This window comes from Numida meleagris, chromosome 3 (genome assembly GCF_002078875.1).
Source record: "Numida meleagris isolate 19003 breed g44 Domestic line chromosome 3, NumMel1.0, whole genome shotgun sequence".
Classification (NCBI taxonomy): Eukaryota; Metazoa; Chordata; class Aves; order Galliformes; family Numididae; genus Numida; species Numida meleagris.
The window spans coordinates 51,577,305-51,592,670 of NC_034411.1; the positions used below are offsets into that span (position 1 = coordinate 51,577,305).

The window sequence follows — 15,366 nt, forward strand, 5'->3', positions numbered from 1 at the left end:
TAGTTTGTACTGACAACCATTTCAGATGTCTAAGTATAATAGATCTCTGTTGTATCTCTGTGCATTCTGCTCTTTTGCAGTTAGTTTTAATCTAACGTAGCTATAAAATATCACTTTCTATCCAAGTTAGCTTAAAACTCCAAACAGAGCACGAAAGCTTCCTGACAAATCTGTGAACATGGGATGTTTTTCCCTGAGCCTTATTAGACTGCCTTGGCTGGAGTGAGAAGGCTTCTTCCACTGATAAAGGGAAGCACAATTCTTTACTCTCTTGAACAAGTGCTTCCAGAGTGAGGCTTCTTTTTGAGTTTTCCCATAAATGCTTTCCAAATGTCTCATTCTTTTTAGGCCTTTCAGATGTTGGTGGGAAATCATCAACTTGCATTTATCTGTGTTCATGAATTTTACAGGATCTCTTTCCAAAAGGCGGATGAGTAACATTGAGCGTGCAGGAGGGTCGTTTTATCTGCCTGTTATGTCAGATGGTGACAAGCTGAAATGGGACACCACAGCGTGACGAGGAAATTCTGTTAGTGCAGGGAGGGGTGGGGAAAAATACAATACCGTGTAGGAGCGCTATAAATTGTTGTTGGCTGTCACGATAACTGCAGTTAATATTTGGCTGAGCTTTCTTGTTTGCTCTTAACAAAAAGTGTTGTGTGGTTATTGTGACTTAAAAACAGTGGGGTGTTCTCACAAAGTCTCTGAAAGTCCTCTGGCACGGAGCTTGTGTCACTTCAGCACTGTTGGAAATGTTGGGGTGTAAGCTGCTGGGTTCCAGTGTTGCTGGTTTTGTGAGTAAAAGCCTTGATGTTTAACTATGTTTTGGCCAAAATTTTCTTAGTTTAAGGTCTAGCTTCATAGCAGATGGCTTCTGGATGGGGGTGAGCATTATTCTTGTAAATCTTTAGAGAATGCACCAGTATGGACTTTGGTTCTTTGTCAATAGACATAGCTGAAGGACTGCTAACAATGTGGTCACACAACCGGTTTTATCTCCGAATTGTTACTACATAGGATGGTTCTGCTGGCCAGCTGTATGCTGCATGATTGTAGACTCACAGACCAGTTTAGGGAGCGAGGTTCAGTTATCCTACCTGATCATGTAGGATTTTAAGCCACAGGCGATGTCTTCACATCCAATGTGGGTCAGTATTTATCCGTGCGTTTTAAGTTACCTGAAACCCCATAGAAGGGTTCTGTGGGTCTGACTTGTTATTCTTGTTCCTCTTCCTATTTCTGTTTGGTTGTATTTTTCCAGCCTTGACTCTCCGTTACTAATGGTTCATTTCCTTCTGTCCTTTCTTGCTTTCCTCTGTCTTGCTGGTTAGATATGACCTTTTCATAAGATGCGTGTGTGTGTATGATTTCTGTATGTGTAGTTTGGTACATCCAGCCTGCTTGAAGTTTGCATTTGGTTGTGAGAAATGAGGAAATAAAAATGAATAGCTTATCTTTTCTGTTTCACTGATTTTGTGTTTGGCTCTTACGCTTCCACAAGTTTGTGTTTTTAGACTTTAAGGGTCAGAAATCAGTGAGTTTCTTTTAGAGATGAAATTCTTCTGTTTTCCTGTGGACTGAAGCTTTAAACAGTGCACCTTCTCTCTGAAGGGCAATATACTTTGTGTTTTACAATTAAATTTGTGATTGCTGATAACATGGCAATGCAAGTACCAGGTTCTGATAACTGCTGGTACAACTGCCTGGGATGGTTGGGAGTTGAGTCTGAGGGGATCTAATTCTGCATATTCAGGTATGTGAGCAAATCCTGCGCATACGAGATGACCTTTGAGGTCCCTTCCAGCCCAAGCCATTCTACAATTCTGTGATACTTTTCAGTATGTATCTCAGTCTCATCTTCCAAATCCTTAAATGGATCATTTTAATAAATGTTCTTTATCTCAGATGAGCTATTTCATCTCTGTTTGTTTGCTGTTCTTCTGCCTAGTCTCTGGGCAGATCAGTGCGGCCATATTGACCTGAGAAATAACACCTTAAATGAGACTTCAGGAGTAGCAGTGTGAAAGAAGAGGGGAAAAGACACAGCACGTCCCTGCTCTATCTGGTTTTCTCTCCTTGTAAAGTGTTGGCACACCTGCTTTTCAGATGTATGCAAACCCATTTTGACTGTTAGGTGTTGCACCATCCAGAGAAACTGGAATAAAGAATGAGCCAATGTCTGGAACAGGTTTCCTTGAAAGCTTGTGAGCACACCTGTGTTCTGGCGCAAGAGTAAGGGAAAGTGCTGACTGCTGGTAACCATACAGCTGTGAGTGCTTCTGAGGGAGCTCTGGTGACATTCCCTGAAGGAGGTGAAGCTGCTTTATATGTTCCCGTGGTACGCCTCCGAATGTCTACAAAAACCTGGAAAATTGGAAGCTCATCAAAAGAGCCAAGAATGTGCATAGCAAGTCAGAAGTGTATCCTGCATCAGCCCTAGACTCTGACATTTAATTTAGGCGTATCAGCATTTTTAATATGATTTTCATGTACCAGGCATTTTCTTGTTGTGATTGGAGAGTTCTTGTTAAATCAAGAGAATACCGCATACGTGGTGTTCTTAGGTAAACAGGGAGTGCCGTATCATCTGTAGAACTGAAGGGACCACTGAAAATTTGTCAGTCGGATAATATGTCTTATTAATACTAGCGCGGGCATAATAGCTTTTAAGTGGTTCAAGTGCACAAAGGCTGAGATGTTAAGAGCTTGGTTTAGGAAAAGCACTGTAGTTATGTCACTGCAAAAGTTGGGCAGACAAGTCTTGGTTTGGAATGCCTCAAGTTACTGGGATTTTTGAAAGCCAACTTAAAATTACATTTGTCTGTGAGGCCTCTGAGCGATGGTCTCTGCAGCTGAGATCTGATCCGTTCTTATTTGTGATTGTGATAATTTCATGCACAACTTGTATGTTTTCCTTGGACAATCAACTGTTGTTACCTTCTAAACTGGTCTGGGTTATTGCGCGGTGCAAGGGCAGGTGGTCACAAAAGTTACCCTGTGTTTGCAGATGCTGTCTGGAGTCAAGTAAAGCCACTTTGTGCAAGCTTGTAGCATTTACAGTTACTTGTTTGCATTCCTCATTACTGCTTTGTTCGTTCTTTGTTTCTCCATCATCATTAAATTGAGATTTTGGTCTTTCAAACTCTACCACAAATAAAAAATGTCATTTATTCTGAAATACCTAATTCTTTAAGAAAATTTAGATTGTTATTGTATGCTTTTACTAGTTAAAAGTGAATTGTTTGGCTTGCTTTCACTTTGGACAATAGAAAATCTTAGTTTAAAAAAGCATGCAAAGTTCATCTGTTTTGGGATGTGGGTGAATGTGCCCATTCATATGTCTGATAATCCCTAGTAGTTATCTTTGCTCTGTGAAGTAGCATTTGTTTGTATTGTTTTCTTAGTATTGTGTGTTGCCACAGCGATTTGTTTAATATTCTTTGTGGAGGAATGAATAGTAAAGGGAGCTTTTTTTTTTTGGTAATTTAGAAATATGATTGACAGCTAATTCTGTGCTTTCTTTTGTTTCTGTAGGCTGGCACCAATGCGATTATATACGCTGTCAAAACGACATTTTGTCCTGGTCTTTGTAGTATTCTTTGTCTGCTTTGGTTTGACAGTCTTCATAGGAATAGCAGGTAAGGATGTTGCCTTTTTAAAACATTACCTTTTTGTATTCTTTGTCTTAGTGTGCTGATAGTTACAGATGTGTGTGAAAGCTAATGAGCATACTGCCCCTGAGGCATCTGAGGAAGTATTATTTCTTACAGGGGAGGAATATTTCTTCTATGATGTTTTCTTCATAGGGATACTACCATGCTACGCCATTTAACAGCCCCTCCCACTCAACATCTAAATTCTCTATCAACTGGCATGGTGTGTGCTGCTCTCTGACAACTATTTTGACCTGTCTCTGGACCTGTCTCTATCTACCCCATCCTTCGCTTCCCTTTAGAAGGAAGAGGCCTGCAGAGGCGTTTGGCTCATCCAGTCCTGCCTGCTGTGGGCTTTTTGTGTGTATCCATAGAAAGTACTCTATTCATGGTAGCATTAAAAATGTATCTGTGGAATAAGTCCTTCTTTCCTGCTGTTTGACTTATTGTAGAAGCCTGAGGTTCAAACAGACTGTATTTCAGTTCATAAAGATAAACCAGTGATGTTCCTCTGGCTTGCCTAAGGATGCTGAGGGGCCTTATTTGGTGAACTAAATTGCTAAACAAATACTTTTACATTTTATATGAGTGACAAAATGAAAAACTGGAGTTAGGTCAGTATCAGTTGCAGGAATTGCTTAAAATTGTTTTACCTGAGAATGGGCAAAGAGCCATCCGTGCTCTTTGAGAATTTCATTCTTAATTAGGAGTAATTCCTAAAAGAGAGCTGTTGATCTTTTGCATTGCATCTGCCTGCACGCTGATGTAGTGCTGTGGGTGCCCTTGTTCCAGGGCTACGGTAAGCAACGCTCCATCATCTGTACTGTGCCGGGCTTCCAGGACTTGTCTGTGGTTCTCTTCAGGAGTTGGCAAAGCTGGAGAGTTCTTTTCCTTGTGAGACTGGTTTGTTGGATGGCTTTGTTGACAAAGCTTGGACGCAGTTCATTATTATAACTTAATTATTTTTAAAAGAAAGTTGTTTACCTTGGGAGGAGAACCGCTGAATGAACACTTATGCTGTGGTGATTTTTAATGGCTTTGGCTGACAGCTTCATGCTTCCTGTGAACAGAGGGAGGGGCACGAACAATAGGGTATTCACTCATCAAAGGGTGCAGTCTGAGCTAAACTCACCAAACCCACTAGGTAAATGAAAAGGTAGGAGATGCATCCAGATTTTCTGTGCAACCTCTATACACCATTCCCCATACTCAACAGCTCTGTGTTTTCAGAAGGTTAGCAGCCTTAACTACTCATCTGAGTAAAGAAGATAGCTTACACTGAGGAGGCTGTTGTTCTTCAGTTCTTGTAACCCAAGACAGGTGTGGATTTTTTTTTTCCAGGTTACACTTGCTCGCTTTCTCTTTTCCCAGTGTGTCTTTGTGATCTTTGTGGTGAGACGAGTGCAAAGACAGGATAAGGTGCAGAACTCATTTTCTGTACCTATGCAGTTTTCGTGCTTCTCACCTCATAGTGGTTGTCTGCTTCCCGCTATGATTCTGTTAACTTAGCAAGAATAAAGGAAAGCAATAACAATGTAATTTAAGTACAAGTGGTTTTGTTGTTGTTGTTTTTTCAATAATAAGACCACAAGATGTTTTTGTCAGTTGCTTTAAAAGGCTTTAGTATATTGCTTGCTAGAGGAGCAGCAGTTACAGCAGTAGAACTGAGCTTTTGTTTTGGTTGCTGTTCAGTTCCGAGAACTGGGATTATGATCTCTTTACTCTAGTACTTTTTCATATCTTCTGGTTTTAAAAAAAAAAAAAAGAACTCTTTAAAACTGTTTGTTATAGTGGTTTTTTTTGTTAATACTTAACTTCTGAAAGAAGATGACTAATTAACTCTGAGCATTTACAGAAAACAAATTATGCTTTTTGAGACAAAAATACTTGCAAAAAATGTACCCAGGCAGTTTGTATGTACTTGAGAAATGAAAAGTTCAATAATTCTGAGCTGACTTTGTAGCACGTAGCTGTTAGTGAAGTTGAGTTGTAATACGAAGCTTTGGCTGTGATAGGATAAAAATATTTCATTTTTTTCACTTAAGGTCTGTAAGATGGTTAATATTGCAGTCAGAGTGGTTATAGAAGCCCAAGCAATGCTGCATGTTTATGTTAGCCGTCGTGTCAGCAAACATAAAATTCTTGCCCAGAATGAGCTCATGAATAAGCTCACTCATTTATAAACCCTTCTTTTCTGTTGCTTCTCTGTCATAACTTTGAAGTCCATGGTCTTTGTGGGAAAACTGCTTTTATTGCATAATTTTTAATACTAGTATTGTGGCTGGAACAGCATGTTTTAAAGATTACTAACTTGCATTAAATTGCCATGCCAAATAGGAGAGAACATTTGGACACGGAAAGCTAACTGGGATTGGAAGCCTCTATGGTGACCCAAGCACACATGAAGAAGTCCTGTTTATGTCCCTATATGCTGTGTATCTCAGTGTTTGTTCACAGCCCAGTATACAGTTGCAGACCTTTTCCTACTATTCCCTGTGATTTTTCTTGAAGGAGTGATTGCCCTAGGAGCAAGAGTGTGGTAGAGAGCTGGACATCTCCCAGTACAGCTGGACTTGAGACTGTTGATTGAATGGATTATGTGTTTTAGAAGAACTTGATTGTAGAACTTCTGTGCAATTACACTGATTGTGATGGTATACGTAATATATTACAGTTCCCCATTTTTATCGAAAAGAAGGGTCCTAATCTGTCTGGTCTGAGCACTGTTCCTAAACAGACTCATGGATTGCCTTGCTTGAACAGCCCAACGCAATCAAGATCCACCACAAGCTACAAAGTTCTGCTACTGATTATGCAGTCAAATACCCTTCATGTACATAAAAAGGCATTGTCATCGCTCAGTCAGATACAACGGAATGTGTTTGTCCAGTTGTGAGTGCAGTGCAATATAGACATTATCTTCCAAGTAAATTGGATAATGGTAGCACTTTGGCCATAAAAACTGGAGAGATAAGTGCAGTTGAAGAAGCTGTTTTTTCAGATGCTTTTGCAGCCCTTGATTGGGCTTCAAGTTGCTGTAACAGCAGTGCCTCTGCTGCTTAGTTGGCTTTTTCTCCAGCTGACTACTTTCATGACTGCAACACATAGATTAGCTTGAGGGAAAATACGCCGTGTTTTTGTTGTTGTAATTTAGAGTCTGCCTGTAGAACTTCTGACATGGAGTTCCCGATTAATAATTCATACCCTATTTATGCTCAGGAATATTATGGCAGAGAGTCTTAAGGGAGTCAGGTGTGGGGGGAACATTTCAGCCAAGTTTATTAATGATATTGAGAAGCCAAAGTGATTTACCCTTCAGTTAGAACATCTGCCAAGTGGGATGCTAGTTACCTGCTTAGCAAGGAGATATTTTGTGCTACATTTTGAAATCCTGTGTTTACACTGGTACTTCAATATTGTTCTCTTCCTTCTTGTTTATTATGTAGGTCCTAATGTAATTGAAACTTCTGTAGCAAGAACTGACCTAAATAGCAGCATAAAGGTAAGGTTCAATAAATAGTGTTGGATTACCCAAATAGCTTTACTTGGTATCCATAATGTTAAATGTACCCTTTCCCCAGTCCCGCTATTTTAAGTAGTTAGATTTTTACTAGGAAGCTTCTTGGCCACATGATGCTTTCCAGTTTGAAACTGCACATTCAATGCTTTTACTACCACTGCATTACTTTGTGAGTGACCCAGCACCAATTTCTGGTCTCCTACTTCTGCGAGCAGGTAAGGTTGGGAGTTTTGTGATTAGCAATGTTTCTTCACGGTAATTCTTGATAAAGTAACACTGAATGCTGATAGGACTCCCTAGTGAGCTCCTTCTGGAGATTCTTGTGAGGGTCCAGGAAAAGAAATTGAGAACAGGAAACAGAAAAACAGTGTTCTCAGTGACAACTAATGATAACTCTCCTGTGATGTATTTTTTTTCCTTTTTCTCAGCTGAGGAGGAATGTCTGTTTTCCTTCTTAACTGATCATCATGAAGTGGCCAGGACAGTGCGATCTGACCTCTTACCATGCACCTTCACTTCATTGTCTCGAAGAGTCCCGTATTAAGCTTTCACATTCTGATTCTCAGTTTCTCTATTTCTGTTCAGTTCTTTGCTGTCAAACTAATAGCTAAAATAATTTTTGTGAAGTTGCTAACAAAACAAAAAAGTGTAGTTTCTTTAAATGCCCTGAAACTTCCAGAGGGTTGTTTTGGTCTATGAGTCACTTACATACATTTGAATTGGTACAGTATTATGGGTGGATTTAAAAAAAAAAAAAAAAGGGATTTTTAATATCAATTAAGAAAAGGATTTCCCTCATTAGAATTTATCTGTTAATGTTATCTCCCCTGCTTTTGAATGTGGGATTTCTATAAAACCAGTGGAAAAATAGTTGTGGTTTACATGCTTAGTTTTAAACTCTTTCAATTTGGTAGCAGATGGGCTGGGGTCACAAATCTGACTCAATGTGAAGTGCTAGAAATAACCCTTTTTTTTTTTTTTTTTTTAATGCTAAACCTCTCAGATCTGAACTGTTTATTTTGCTGCTGCTTTTATGTGCTTTAAGTAGTCAGTGCGTTTCAATGCTGCGCAAAATACATGTGCCGCTTTAGCTGCTTCTCCGGAACACTTATATGTGGGGTGCTTATCATACTGTCCGTGCAATATCACACATTAAATCTGTTCCCAAAAATATTGCTATTAATGTACCTTTCATCATTATGACTGCAAATGTGTCATGTAATATAATGACTGATGTTAACCTTGGCGGGGTTTTTTGTTGTGTCTTTATTTTAACAGCTGAAGCCTTTTAATTTAAGTTCGCCGCCACTGTCTACTTACAACCAGCAGCTGTGGCTGACCTGCATAGTTGAGTTGGATCAGCACGATGGTGAGAGTCTTACCTAGATTTTAGGAAACTGATACAGCAACCTAACTTTGTATACTCTTCTTCTGTTGCGTACACGATTCTGTTGACTTGTGTCTGTGCTTGGTGAGTTTTTCCTCTGGCACAGTCTCTCCCACTCTGCCCCTTGCCCTCAGTTAAGGGATGAACTGAACTGATTTTGAGAACTGTGTGCAACAAGTGCATGGAATAGGCTGGGTGTTATTTCTATGAGAACAGCAGCACGTAGACAGTCTGTCTGTTTTGGGAGAAATTAGATGTATAGATTGTAATATTACTAAGTGTGCAGTGAATTTTCCCTGTAAATACTTGAGAAATACTATAATCAGGAATTTTTAATATTTTAGGATTCAGTACAAGGCATTTATGACTTAATGCCGAAATATATAAGTGAAGAAGTTTGGGGTTTTTTTTGCTTGTTTGTTTTGAAATCAATATAATTGAACCTTACTCCAGTAAAGTATAACCAAGTACTGTTGGATATCATATCCGTACTTTATTTGGATCTCTTTTTGAGATTTTATTTCCACATGCAGCAATAGCTTAACATTTTCTCTCTTAATTACAGTATCACTCAAAAAGAATGTTACTATGACAGTCAAGGTACTTGGAGTGGTGAAGGATGGAAGCACACCCTATGTTAACAATGAAGTTCACAACCGGACAAGGTTACTCAGTTGTGCACAGGTATGTGCCTGCTTGAAGAAAACTCTGTTTCAGTACTTATTTAAAATATGTTTATGTGCGTGCTCCATTACACTGCTAGTTTGTTTCTTTCTGTAGCTTATATCTATTACCTGGAGAAGACCCCTCTTTCTTGTTGTAGCTCTCTGCCAGCAAAGTACTGTGTGCTGTTTAAACAGGTGAGCAGTACTGTGAGAAGGAATATTTGAATGGAAAAAGGGATGCTGGGCTCTAGAAGAGAGAAAAATTCCTGTCCAGTGCCTAGCAGAGAGTCTGCTTGAAAGTAGCTAGCTTCTGTGCTTTAAAAAAAAAAACCAAAAAACATTTTTTCTTCCAACCCAAGAAATTTTTGAGTTTCTAGCAAAATTGTAACTAAAAGTTTTGAGTTTAAAGATGTCTGAAACAGTTTATCCAGAATGAAATCCTTTAGGAAGAGAACAGCTGAAGCTTTTTTTATGAGAAATGTTTAGCGTAAATCAAGTTTGTTTGTTGGTAAGACACAGAATAAACATCATCCATATCTACCTATTCAGAAACAAATTGTCTAACCTATGTTACCAGTGAATTTTGTAGAATAAATTGAAGGTTTTTAAATATTACTCTTCCCTGTATGTGTTCACAGAAATGCAGCGAAATCATCGTTGCTCACCTTGGCTACCTGAACTACACTCAGTACAACATATTTGTCAGTTTTGAAGATCTAAATAAGTTAACGTACGCCATACAGAATATTACTTTCACAGTAAGTATAAAATTCATACTAGCAAAAGAGATCTCTGTAGAAGTCTGCTTTAATTGTAATTAAAAAGTTACCTTATTTTTGAACAACAAACACGAAGATGCATCATAATAAAGCTTTCTGTCACTGCTGGTTTCAGAGCTATTAGAGTATTTGCTGTTAATGTTCTGGAGCAATATTTATCTTTATAGGGAAAGCATTTTCTTTCAGGACTGCTATTGCTGTTTTTTGGAACAGATAATTTTAGTGTAATTCGTAGGAGATACTTAATGGTCAACAAGCTAGACTGGAACATCCAGTTTTCTGCATTTTCACATAGAGATCTTGCCTCTCTCAAGCATAGTATCTTTTTTTAGCCTTTCCAGGAGATGCATGTGAATTAGCAGGATTTTTCTAGACTTTACAAAAGCACAGGCCAGGAAGATTTGAGACACAAAAACAAATGAAAAAATTGTTTGACTCTGCTTATGAGGAAGAGGAAAATGTGTTTTTTAGCAAAAATAAGTAGACAGTCCCCAGCAAAATGAACTGGGCAAGTTACAGTGCTAAAGGTTGTCTATGAAACAGTTGAAAAAACAGCATGTGTTGAATGACTCCAAAAAGAGGTTTAGACATGTTTGCATTAGGAGAAAATGGAACTAAACTGAACTTGTAATACTAGTTACTATGTTGTATTCCACCTGTATATAACATTCTGTGTATCAGAGCAGGCAGAAAAAGAAAGCTTACTGTAAAGCAGAAGTGGTTTTTACATACTAAATGAGCTTCCTGAATCTTGATATTCGATGTATTCTAATGTATAAAGCACATTATTAAAAATAAGTTGTAGGGAAAGAAAAAGAAAAAAGCAGAGTCTTGCCTTAGTTCCAGATTTCAAGCATGGTGAGGTGTCGGGGCATTTATAGTTGTATGGTTTGTCATCTTGCTTTGCAGGCTTTCTTTCATGCAGACAAAACCAAAACCCAATCCAAAGGCTCTACTTTCTCATAGCAAGTGAACATACCAATTTATTTTGTTAGTTTAGTGGCTTGTGGTGTTTCCAGTTGAAATAACAGATTCTTTTGTAGATGCGGATCCTCTACATAAAATTTTCATTCTACGTTTGCACTTAAAGACAAGACAGAGGTTTACAGGCAGATTAAATCCATTGAAAGATAAAGCTTCTCGTCAGATGGGCAGAGCATATCTGGTGCATGCATTTCAAAAATAGCTTCAGAAGAGAAGCAGGCCAGATATGAGATAATTTGTCAACAGAGTTCATGCAAAATGACATGTTATAATGAATATTTCTGCCCTTAGAGGACTAAAGCAGCTTTTGCTACTTAACCTATAAAAAACTTCTTTATGTCTAGTTAGCTCATTTATTCTTCTTTTGAGTCTTCTGTCTCACTTCTGAAACAAGAAAAAGCTTTAAGAAAACAAACTCGTTACAGAAAGCATGACCGTAATGTTTTCATAATCAGTTTATGTATTTGACCTTGGTAATAAAGAAGAACACACAGAATTTACTCAATTATTGAAGTTCAAACTTTGAACATGAGATAGAAATCAACAAGGAGCATCCTTTTTTATCTAAGAAGTGCTTTGTGGTGTGACAGCACAATGAGCGTGTGACAAAGTGGCAGGGTAAAAGAGAAGCAATGATACTAATCTGCTTTGGTTATCTTTTCATTGGATAATCTTTTTTGTTTGTTTGTTTTTTCTTAAAGCAAGCTTTAACTTGGAAGAAAATGTGTGTGAATTTATCTTTGTCTTTCCATAGTAACATAGGGGAATTTGGTTATACCTTTAAATTTAGAAAAGCCAGAAAACTTTTGAGTATTTGCAAAAGGTGTTAATTATTCATGTTGTATGAACCCTCTTAAAACATTGTTCGTTGAGCTGTTTTTCTTCTTTCTTCTTGTAGTGGAAGACATACAATCCAACATTTTCACAAGTGGAAATCTGGTTCCGATTTGTCTTTGTAGTTCTTACCTTTATGGTCACGGTAAGATTTTTCTTCTGTTTTTTTGAGTCATGCTGCATGGTAGTGCTTTATTTAGTAACTTAGCCCCAGGCCGTAGAGTTGAGAAATTACTGAATGTGTGTTAATAAAGTTTCTAAAATACTCATTTACTTGCTGCTTCTATGTAGTTACAAGTTGCATTGTAAGGACATTAAGAAAATAGAATAAATGGGAAAAGCTTGTCTTTTCTACCCCGATTTTGAATTTAGGAGAGAAACTTGTTCAAGCAAAAAATTCTGATTAGATGCTAGAAAAAAAGAAAAAGGCTTTGTCAGTGAGCTCAGACACTAGAATGGGATGCCCAGACTGTCTTTGTTCTTTGTCTTTGAAAATGAGTAAAACTCAATTGAATACGACCTTGATCTAACTTTAGAGTCATCGCTGTTTTGAGTGGGAAGGTGGACCAGATGACCTGCAGATGTCCCGTACAACCTAAGTTACTCTGTGATTTAGATTATGTATCCCTTCACCGTTATGCTGCTGGAACAGAAAAGTTTTGGGGAAAAGAAACCAATAGACCAGTAGAACAATAAAAAGCAGAATTCTCAAAGTGAGATATAAAAATACTTGGCCACTTGCATAGCATTTCTTTCACATATGCGATGTCACTCATTAAGTAACTGTGAATGTGGTATAGAATCTGAGTATGTATATTTTTAATAAGTGACTTTAAGTGGAAGTTGTTTGTAGTGTGTGACCAGTAACTAGGCAACGTTTTTTCACACGTTTGTGCAATACTAGCTGGCTTCCTTTTCAGTTTGAGAGTAATCTGCATTGAAATAAGCCAGCAAAGTTATAGCTAAAGAAGGAACAAGATGTGACTCCTGTTTCACTGTGTTATCAGTGTCAAAGACATTGCAAAGTAGTGTTTGCAGTGTGCTGTACGTTGCTATGTAGGCTGTATTTCTTCCTTGTAAAATTATGGGTTTTTTTGTTTGTTTTTAGTGTCTGTTTGCACATTCTCTACGAAAATTCTCCATGAGGGACTGGGGTATTGAACAGAAATGGATGTCTATCCTCCTTCCTCTCCTCCTGCTTTACAACGGTACTCATATCCTGGAATTTTTATAAAACATCTTAAAAAAAAAAAAAAAAAAAAAGGGAAAAAATGCAGTTTGTCCTTGAACTTACAAGCAGCTGCTTATGAGGCTTCAGAAAACTAATTTGTAAAAGAGCAAGCCTTCTAATATGTATTAAATGTAAGATATGTAATCAGTAGGTAGGCTTCATTCTTTTCCTTCAACTCTGTTTAAAATTGATTGGAGCAGGAGGCTGCAACCATGCTGACCCTTTCACATATAAATGTAGTTTCTGTATTTGCCTGATAAGCCTTTCCTCTGTATTTTTCAAATACTCGTGCTGTATTTAAAAACGGAAGCTGCCTTTGGTCTTGTAAACCACATCAATTTCTAACACTTTCTAGCAGTTCCTAAAGAATGTTTGTCTTTCAGGTATTCTGTGGTTCATCACCTAGAAAAGTGGTTTAGCAGAAGGCCTGATAAAACACAAAGACTTTCTGAAATGTTGGCAACTACATATTATACTAGTTTTACAGAGAATTGCAGCTGGAGGCACCATTTTCTTTGCAAATTATTTTAAGATAGAACGAACTCCAGTTTCATTTACTGATGTAATTTGAAAAAATCTTTTTCTTTCTTCTGAGGATGGATTCAACTTTACTTTTTCTTATGAAAAGACTGCTCTTCCCCCCCCCGCTTAACTTCTTTTCTTTTGTTACAGATCCATTTTTTCCCCTTTCTTTTCTGGTGAACAGTTGGTTTCCTGGGATGCTGGATGACCTATTCCAATCACTGTTTCTGTGCGCGCTGTTACTGTTCTGGCTTTGTGTCTACCATGGTATAAGAGTACAGGTAGGGGTGCAACCGTATCTAGCATACATACTGAGAAGACAGTACTTGTTTTTTCAGTTATCTCAAAAGGTGACAAATTAAAAACCTAATGTAAAAAAAAAAAGTGACATTCTAATCTTAAAGTACGATGTAAAAAACAGAATTAAAATGATTTGTGGTGAAGTAGAATGCATTGAAACTACCTCATCTAAATGAGATAAATGGGAACAGTGTGCTCAAAGCTTTTGCAAGCCGGTCTTTGGAATTATGGTACCATTGTTCTTCCTTGAAGGGTTTTGTTGTTGTTTGTGATGGTTGTTTGTTCTTTAAACTACTTTAAAATACTGCATAAAAGAAATGTGAATTCCGGAGCAGATTCCTATCATTTGAGTATCAGTGAAGTATGTGGGACCTTATAAATGGGATGCCCCAAATCTCTACTGTATCTTAACTTTAGCACAAATGATACAATTTTGTGTATTCTGTAATCAGCTGTGCACGTTAAAAATATTGAAGGTGAGTCTCTTAATCTAATTCATTGAACGAAACAAAAGAAAGGTTATTTTATTCTGTCAAGAGGGAATCAAATCTCAAATGTGGGTTCTCTCCTTGACCATGCTATTGTTTTATCAACAGGGAGAAAGGAAGTGCTTAACCTTCTATCTGCCCAAATTCCTTATTGTTGGACTATTGTGGCTCGCCTCTGTTACATTAGGAGTATGGCAAACGTAAGTAATTTAAAATTTAATGCAGAAGTAATGAACTGAAATAGTTCAGGAATGTGAAGATTGTTCATAATTAATTATGTCCTTTTCCTCATGCTTTGATTGTGGTATAGGAATGGAGTTCAAATTCTTATGTTTTCTGTTTTGCAAAATGTGATTGATTTGAAAACAGAATTCTTCTGACAATCTAGTAGTACATAATCTTATAAATTAGAGTAAGAACTAGAAATCAATATGTCAGTATGTTAGGGCTCCCTCCAACACACTCTTCCTATTAGCTTTTTCAGTTTATGAAGCAGCAGTTTCCCTTAAATTTCTTAACTATTTTTCTCTCAATCGTTTATTTATCATTTTATTTCTCAATACATATATAACCTTCTTCTTTCCATTGTTAATCTTTGAAAGCAGTGCAGTTGCAGGTAATATTGGTACTAATGTCATATCAGCAGAATTTGCATGAAGTAAAGGTTTAAACAGCAGTTATTTCTTGAGTATAATTCTTATCACCAAAGATAAGATTGAAACAGTAAATCCTGAAGGCCTGTAGGAATTTACAAAATTACACGTTTTCTAAAAAGATAAAAATAAATAGATAGAATAAAAGAATCATCCAGGTTGGAAAAGGCTCATAAGATCATGAAGGCCAACAGTCAACCTGACCTATCATGATCCACCACCAAACCACAAGTGCTACATCTGCAGATCTCGTAATTACCTCTGGAAGTGGGGACTCCGCCATTTCCTGAGCAGCCCATTCTAGTGTTTTACCACCCTTTCCTTGAATAAATTCTTCCTGGTGTCCAATT

At 37.6% G+C, this 15,366-nt stretch overlaps 1 protein-coding gene across 4 annotated transcripts in view; it reads left to right on the forward strand.

Annotated features, from left to right (window-relative positions):
• TMEM181 (transmembrane protein 181) overlaps positions 1-15,366 on the forward strand; it is a 32,032-nt gene that overhangs the window by 7,683 nt on the left and 8,983 nt on the right. For 3 of the 4 annotated variants that reach the window (XM_021392912.1, XM_021392913.1, XM_021392914.1), the window contains exons 2-10: positions 3,535-3,638; positions 7,100-7,155; positions 8,452-8,542; positions 9,126-9,244; positions 9,864-9,983; positions 11,887-11,967; positions 12,931-13,030; positions 13,726-13,856; positions 14,472-14,563. In XM_021392912.1, coding sequence (XP_021248587.1) covers positions 3,535-3,638; positions 7,100-7,155; positions 8,452-8,542; positions 9,126-9,244; positions 9,864-9,983; positions 11,887-11,967; positions 12,931-13,030; positions 13,726-13,856; positions 14,472-14,563 — 894 coding nt within the window. Of the gene's footprint in view, positions 1-269; positions 795-3,534; positions 3,639-7,099; positions 7,156-8,451; positions 8,543-9,125; positions 9,245-9,863; positions 9,984-11,886; positions 11,968-12,930; positions 13,031-13,725; positions 13,857-14,471; positions 14,564-15,366 lie in introns of those variants that run through there. The other variant, XM_021392915.1, reaches the window with a different exon arrangement.